General features: G+C 61.0%; 1 protein-coding gene across 3 annotated transcripts in view; it reads right to left on the reverse strand.

Moving 5' to 3' along the window:
* BICDL2 (BICD family like cargo adaptor 2) overlaps positions 1-7,035 on the reverse strand; it is a 7,661-nt gene extending 626 nt beyond the window's left edge. The window contains exons 1-10 of one of the 3 annotated variants that reach the window (XM_024759632.1): positions 6,984-7,035; positions 5,704-5,843; positions 5,304-5,599; positions 2,833-3,048; positions 2,585-2,701; positions 2,341-2,487; positions 1,260-1,454; positions 994-1,143; positions 400-530; positions 28-148 (exon numbers count right to left, since the gene is read on the reverse strand). In XM_024759632.1, the coding sequence (XP_024615400.1) occupies positions 28-148; positions 400-530; positions 994-1,143; positions 1,260-1,454; positions 2,341-2,487; positions 2,585-2,701; positions 2,833-3,048; positions 5,304-5,585 (1,359 nt within the window). In that variant the 5' untranslated portion in view covers positions 5,586-5,599; positions 5,704-5,843; positions 6,984-7,035. Of the gene's footprint in view, positions 1-27; positions 149-399; positions 531-993; positions 1,144-1,259; positions 1,455-2,340; positions 2,488-2,584; positions 2,702-2,832; positions 3,049-5,303; positions 5,844-6,983 lie in introns of all 3 variants that reach the window. The other 2 variants (XM_024759630.1, XM_024759631.1) reach the window with 2 other exon arrangements.
* Positions 7,036-7,335: the final 300 nt, after the last annotated feature.

Below are 7,335 nucleotides of genomic sequence, written 5' to 3' on the forward strand. Positions count from 1 at the left end.
ACCGCCCCCGCCGGCACCGCCCCTCACCTGCCAGGCCTCCAGCTCTTGCGTCAGCGCCACCTTCTGGCGGATGGTGCGAAGCAGCTCCCGGGAGAGGGAGTCCCGCTCCAGAGAAACGCGGCTGAGCTCCAGGGCCAGTTCCAGGGACCTGCAAGAGAGAGGGGCAGAGAGCAGGTACGAGGGCGCTGGGGCCTCAGCGAACAGTGGTGGTTGGGGGCTCCTGGACCCAGGCGGGAGTGAGGCCGCTAATACCGAAACCAGGGAGGTTAGAGGGCTCTTGCATCGGAGTGGGGACAATTTTAGCACTCGCGGGAGGGAATCCGAGACCCAGAAAGGCCAGAGTGTCCTGGGGGCCTGTAGCCCCCCCTGGGGCGGTGGTGGATGGTGGCAGATGCTCACTTGTTCACAGCCTCGTCCCGATCCGAGAGGGCACCGCTTAAGATCTCCTCGGGATCCTTCTGCGCCCGCAGTTCCTTCTGCCTTTGCAGCTCCTCCCGCAGGGACTGTAGCTCTTCCCGCTGCAGCGCTATCTGCGGACAGGGTAAGGTGCAGAAAGGCAGGTAGGCCCCTGAGTGTCCCAGCTCTTGCTCTTCAGGCAGCCTGGACTCCAGCTTGCCGCCCTCCCGCTCCCTCCCCCACCCCCCATCCCCGCCTGCTCCACAAACAACCCAGACAGTTGTGGTCCTGTGCTGGAGATGAATCTTCTGAGCGCCTAGAGGGGTGGGGCTGGTCGGGGCTAGATGGGTGGTATAAGCCTGCAGGAAGGATGCATGGAGAAGCATTGGGAGGTGGGACTAAAGGGGCAGTGTAGTCCAGGAAGTCTTCCTGGAGGAGGTGACATACAGGCTGACTCTTCAAACATGATTGCAAGTTTGTTGGGTTGAAGGGCTATCCAGGTAGAGGGGAATTCGTGGGCAAAGGTTCGGAGATGTAGATGGGAAAGAGAAACTGACATTGAGAGGGGCTTTGCGTCCAGTACTATGCTCCCCCCACCTCATCCTGCAACCGGACCACTTCCGCCTCCTTCTCTTCCAGTATCTCCGCTGGGCTCAGGGATGCTCGCTTCCTGGGAGGCTCCAACCTCTCCTCCTGGGGTGAAGGCTGGTGGCTGGATGCCTCTTGGGTCTCTGGGGGCAGAGTGGCCTATTCACCAAAGAAACTGGTCAGTGCAGTGTCACACCTCGTGGGAAAAAAAGGAGGGACAGAGTCTGCAGCCCTCCTGGATGGTGCGTGTAGGGGCTGGTGGGCCGAGAGCTCACCAGAGCATCTCCGCCTCTGTCCACGTTCTGGTCTTGGTCCTTGCTGTCGAGGCTATGGGCAAGCTCTGACTGAAGCGAGGCTCCTGAGATGTTGGCGTCCTGGAGGCGCGACTCCTCCTCCAGCTCCGAGACCTGCCGCTGCAGCCTCCGCAGCGCGCTCAGTGCCTCCCCCGCCTCGGAGCGCGCGAGTTCCAGCTGCGACCAACCCACCACAGAGTGAAACAAGGGCGGTCAGCCAGGTGCTCCCGCCACTGGCCTCCCGCGGCCGGCCCACAGGGGGCGCCGGCACGCCGCAGAGAGTCAGGCAGCCCCGCGCGTCAGCGCAGCCCAGCGCTGAAGTTGGCTCCCACTCCCGGATCGCTGGGCTGCCTTGGGCCGCGCAGTTCCCCTCGGCAGACACCAATTTCCTCCCCTATAAAGCAGGACGCCGATGGGCGCCCCGGCTTCAAAGTCTCCCATCACCCTCCCTCCAGTCCCACCCCACCAGGTCACCTCGAAAAGCCCCACCCCCTCCCCCGACCATACCAGTCTACCTTCTAACTCTCTCACTAATGCTACCATCCAGCATTGACTGATCCTTTCTTCTAAGCCGGGCAATGTGCTGAGTGTCTCACACCCTTACCACAGCCATGTACCATTACCATCCCATCTCACAGATGGGGAAACTGAGGTTGGTGTTCCACAATAGTAGGAAGGGACACTGAAATAAGAACCCAGGTAATTTGACCACAAAGTGCAAACTCCTGAGATCTCAAACATCAAGCCGTACTGCCTCTTTTCATTTCCTTTCCTCCATTTTCACAGCCCAGACCTGGTCCAGGTCCCTATCATCTCTGCCCTGAGTTCTGGCCTCAGCCCCATCCCTGGCCTCCCAGATGCCAGTCTCTGATGCATTCTAAGAGTACTGCCCCTGCTCAGTAGCTTATGCCTCCCACTTGCCCTTGTGCTAATGCCTGTGCTCTTCTGGCCCAGCTGTTAGGGCTCCCAGTGACCCAGCTCTGGTGTCTTCTCCCAGGAAGCCCTGAGGCAGTGGCCAAGGCCCTGGCTGGATGCGTCTGCCCACCCCAACCCTAGTAGTCACCTCCAGACTGTGCTCCTGCCTCTCTCGCCGTAGCAGCAGCAGCTCCTCATGGGTTGCCTGTAGCCTGCCCTGGCCCTTTTCCACCTCCTCACACAGACCTCGAATCTGGGCCTCCAGGTCCTGTCGGCGACTCTGGAGCATCTGATTCTGGGGAAAGGCCTCAGAGCTGGAGTGGAAGGGCTAGGCCAGGCACAGACAGCTCCCAGCCAGCCTTCCAGGCTCAACAGACCCAGCTGGCACTCACCTCCCCCTGCAGACACTCCAGCCGTGTCCTCAACTCTGCCCCAGCCAAGGCCTGGGCCTGGCACTGACCCCGAAGGCCATCCAGTTCTCTCTGAAGCTCCTGCTCAGTCTGGGAGGCCTGAGGGTGGGGGGAGGCAGTGGAGCCCTCAGCTGGCCCAAGCCGCAACACCAAGCCCAGTGCACCCACTCCCACCAGGACCCAGGTATCTGCCACTCCTTCCCAGGGACCCGGGGTCAGGGCCGTCCCACCTGGGCCAGCTGCTGGCTGAGCCGGAGGTTCTGTTCACTGAGTTCACTGAGGGCGCGTGCCCGCTCCCGTCCGCTGTCCTGCTGCTCAGAACGCTGCTCCCCCAGCTGGACCCGAAGGGCCTCCATGTCCCCCTCCAGCTCCACAGTCCTGGCCTCCCACTCGGCTCCCCGGGCTGCCAGGCCTCGGCGGAGCTCATGGTTCTCCTGCTGCAGCCGCTGTGGGGGCCAGGACAGAGGGTAGAGACAGGGAGAGGTGAGACTGGAGGGGACGCAGGGAGACAGAGACCCAAAGAAAGTCCAAGGGGGGTCTGAGACAAGCCTGAAAACCAGAAACGTGAGAGAGCCGGGGAGGAAGTGGGCAGAGGGCAAGACACAGCCTCAGACAGTAGAGGAGGAGGGGGAACAATAGAAAGAAGCTTCCAGGAGGGGCTGACCCTGGGCCAGAGTTGGGCGGGGCTCCCTGATGCCCACTCACCTCTGGCTGCCACCAGGGCTTCTGGACCTGAGGGCGTAGGCGCCATTTCTGGCGCCTGAGTCTGGCAGAATTGAAGCCTCGGCCCATGGCCTCACACACCTGGGTTCCAGGGGCTCTGGAGGTTCGGCCTCCCTCTCCCCCAGCTCCTCCTGGCCAGCTCCCTCTAATTAACCCTGGTCAGCCACACCCTGGCCCCAGGCCTCTGCCTGCCCTCCCCCAAACCTGTCTAACCAGCAGGGGGATGCTCCTGGCACACCCAGATGCCCAGCTTGTGGAGGCAGGCAAGTCAGGGGGCCAGCCTCTCCTGCCTCCCCGTCATAGACTCTCCACGCAGGAAGGTGAAGCTAGCCACAGCTGCTACAATGATTAGCAGGCATTCCTGCCAGGGCCTGTGCTAGCACTTTACCTATATTACATTATTTTATTTACTCCACGAGACTTAGACTCCTTAACACCCTCATTTTACAAATGAGAAAACTGGGCCTCAGAGAGGTTAAAAGCCTTGCCCAAGGACACACAGTGAGTTAGTGGAGCCGGGATTCTAACCCAGGCAGCCAAGCCCTTAACCAAATACTGTGGGGGCAACACAGCTCTAGGATGGAGCCCACAGGTTCGGGGTCCGATTGTCCTGGCCGTTGTCCTGCTCTGCTGCTGCTTTGTGGTAAGGCAAGTTCCCTAATATCTCCAAGTCCCATCCATCCATCCATCCATCCATCCATCCATCCATCCGTCCAATATTTCCTGAGCTCACCCTGTTTTGGAGTCTTTGTCAGCAGTAAGTGAGACCACCAAGTTCCGTGCCTGAAGCAGCTTAGAGTCCAGAGGCAAACGGACCCTTCATTGAACCAGGTAGTTTCAGAGGGGGGACATTAAGAGCTCTAAAGAAACCCTGGTAAGTGATGAAGAGGAGCGGGGTGGGGTGGGGGATCCTTCAGGAGGAAGTGATGTCTGTTGACTCCTGCAGGGCAAGAAGGAAGAGGGCTACAGCAAGGGACAGCAAGTGCAAAGGCCCTGAGGCAATAAGCGTGGGTTGCTCAGGGAACTGAAAAAAGGCCCCCTCTGAGGAGGGACTGAGTGGCTGAGATGACTGACGTCAAGGAGGTCACATGGGGAGGAGTTTTGGTTTCATTCTAAATGTGAGGGGGAGCCACTGAGAGATTCTGGGCAAGGACTGAAATGATCTGATTTGCAATTTTTGAGGATCCCTCTGGCTTCCCCATGGAGAAGGGGCTCAGGGGGCAAGAGTGGAAGCTGAGGACCAGTGAGGAGGCAGCTGCAGTGTCTGGGGCAGATGATGGGGCTGCGGCCAGCTTGGAGAGACGGTGAGAAGTGGGTAGACTCACAATCTAGTTTTGAAGAAGAATCAACAGGGCCTGCCAGTGTGGGAGGGAGAGGTCACAGAGATGTGCAGGCTCTGGTCCTACGGTGGGAAGCTGGGGTGGGGACAGCAGGGGATGAGGTCATGGAATCCAGTGCCACTTATGTTGAAATGCCCATTAGGTGGCCAGGTGGGGAGGGTGTGGGGCTGACGACATGGATACAGGAGTCAGTGGTGTCTAGGGTGTTTAGGGGACTAGATGTGACCCCCAGGGTGAGAGTGTGGCTGACCACAGCCTGGGCAGAGGGAACTTCATATCTCCCAGAGCCAGGTGAGAATTGACCGAGATGATGCATGGAAAGTGCTTAGCCCAGAGCCAGGCAGGGAGAGAGCCCAGGATCTGTTGGCAATACTGCCGAGGAGACAGACCCAAGATTCAGAGAGGTCCAGCAGCTTGCCCAAGGTCACACAGCCAGGCAGGGATCTGAACCCAGGTCCTGTCTTGCCCTCAGAGCTCATGTTCTTAACCAGTGGGCAACACTGCCAGGGAGGCTGGTCCCAGACCTGAACTGCTGTTCCAGAGGCATCCCCCTGCCTGGCTTTCCTCTCCCTGCCCCCGCTGCCTGGTCCCTCCCCTGTCCTCCATCCCCCCAGCCCTGCCCTCTGCTGTCAGCTCACTTCCTCATGCTCAGAGTGCTGGGCGCTCAGCATCTCCAGCCGCCGCTGCAGCTCCTCATTGCGCTCCAGAAGCATCTTGCCAAGCTCTGCGGCCAACAACAGGTCTTTCTCCTTCTGCTGCAGCTGCAGGGCCAGGTCCTCGGGCTCCTCAGGCCTTGGGCCCCCTCCCAGGAATGAGTCCCGCCGCTCCAGCATGAAGGGGAAGAAGCCCTCATTGCTGCTGGGGGAGGTGCCCCCGGAGAGCAGCCCGGATGGGAAGCTGGGCCCTTCTGGGGAGCTCATGGTGCCTGCAGTGTCTGTGGGGACAGGTAGGTCTGTGGGGAGAGGTAGCTGCAAGACACTCTACACCGCAGCCCAAAGGGGTTCACTGCCCTGCCCCGCGCCCCCCACACACACACACACTGGCCAAGACGTGGCTCTCCTGCAATTCTTCACCTGCCTACTGGCCCTCTCGGTCCTGCAGCCAGGGCCTCCCTGGGCCATGAAGGGTTAATGATCTGTGTCTTGGCTGTCCAGCTCCTTTAATGTCCCCAGGGTAAACTGAGGCAGGGAGAAGCAGGAAAAGAGCTGTCCAGGCTTCTGCCTCTAGCAGATGTTTTCTGCTCCCAGGAAACCTTCTCCCAGTGCTCCAGGACCACACGCCACCCCAGTGACAGTCCCCACCCCCCTCTTCCCATGACCCAGCTGTTCTGGCTCCCAGCCTCTTACCAGCTGGGAAACTCTTCCCAGAACCCAGGTTCTTGGGACTCAGGACTCTGCGATTAGTCCAGCCTCTTCTCCTTGGGAACTTACGTGTCCTGAGCCCTTAGCCCCCAGAAATCCAGCACCCTCCCTTTCCAGAAGCCCAGGCCCAAGTTCCCTGCCCCCCAGCCCTCCTGGCCCTTGTTTTCCTATTTTCTCAGGTCCCCATCCTGAACTTAGGTGCCCAGACCCTCAGCCCACCCCTTCCGGATTGCTGGCCCCAGTCCCCCAGTTTCCAGGCCCTGAGCGGGTGGGCGGGCCGGCGAGGTAACAGGTTGTGCCGGCACTGCCGCCCGACCTGCCGCCCGACCGTCCACTCCAGGTTTCTGTTTACTTCCCGCCCGGCTTTGGGGATGGGAGCCTGGTGGCACTCCCCTAGGGCCGCCAGGGCCCGCAGTTCAGGGGCTCCAGGGCTCAGGAGGGAGGGGACACACGGGGCTTTCCTGGCATATTACCCCTCTCCAGCACTCCTGAGGTTCCCCACCCCCAACGCGCGCACACACATCTGTCCCTTCCCCTCCTCCCCTCGCCATGTGTCCGACCCTAGGCCTACTCTCAGGACCCAGGCATCAGCGGCAGTCCCAGCCCAAATGCCCCCCGGCCAGGCTGGGGGTCTCCCTGACGTGGCCTCTGCAGGCCCAACACCGCTCTGGGACTCAGGGGTATCCCTCCTCCTCACCCCTCCCGGCACCGAGCTACCAGTTATTAGCACGTCAGCCCAGGCGTCAGGGTCCCCACGCCTCGACCCCCAACCCTAGGCGTCGTTAGCCCAGCCACCGCCTTCCTGCCTTCCTTCCTGCCCGCGTCCCCTGTTTCTCGGCCCCGGGAGTCCGGCCCGGCCGCTCCTGCCCCGCCCCATGACCCACTCGCCCACTCTCCCCGGCCCGGTGCGCCCAAAGCTCGAAGGGCCCCCGTCCTCGGCGTCCCTTAGGCTCTCACCCGACGACGCCGGGATCCCTCCGAGGTACCCGCGGCCCCGGTCCCCTCTTCCGGAGACGGCGCCAGGTGAACTGCCCGCGCAGGTGAGGGGGCGGTGCCACGGGCAAGGCTGGGGCGCCCCCTGGTGGCCGGAATGGCCAGGTGGGGCCCAAAGAAAGTCGCCTCCACCCAGGTCAGAGCCAGTGACCCATCTTGCCGCCATCGGAAAACGACAGGGCCCATTAACTGAGCACCTGCTGTGTGCAGACCCCCGAGTATATATGTTAGCTCCTTTTCCTTCACAACTTCCCTTGTGGGATAGGAAATTATTAACAATAACAAATCTAACATGTATTAATGCTAAGTAATATGC

The sequence above is a fragment of the Neophocaena asiaeorientalis genome, unplaced genomic scaffold (assembly GCF_003031525.2).
Source record: "Neophocaena asiaeorientalis asiaeorientalis breed wild unplaced genomic scaffold, Neophocaena_asiaeorientalis_V1.1 scaffold254, whole genome shotgun sequence".
Lineage (NCBI taxonomy): Eukaryota > Metazoa > Chordata > Mammalia > Artiodactyla > Phocoenidae > Neophocaena > Neophocaena asiaeorientalis.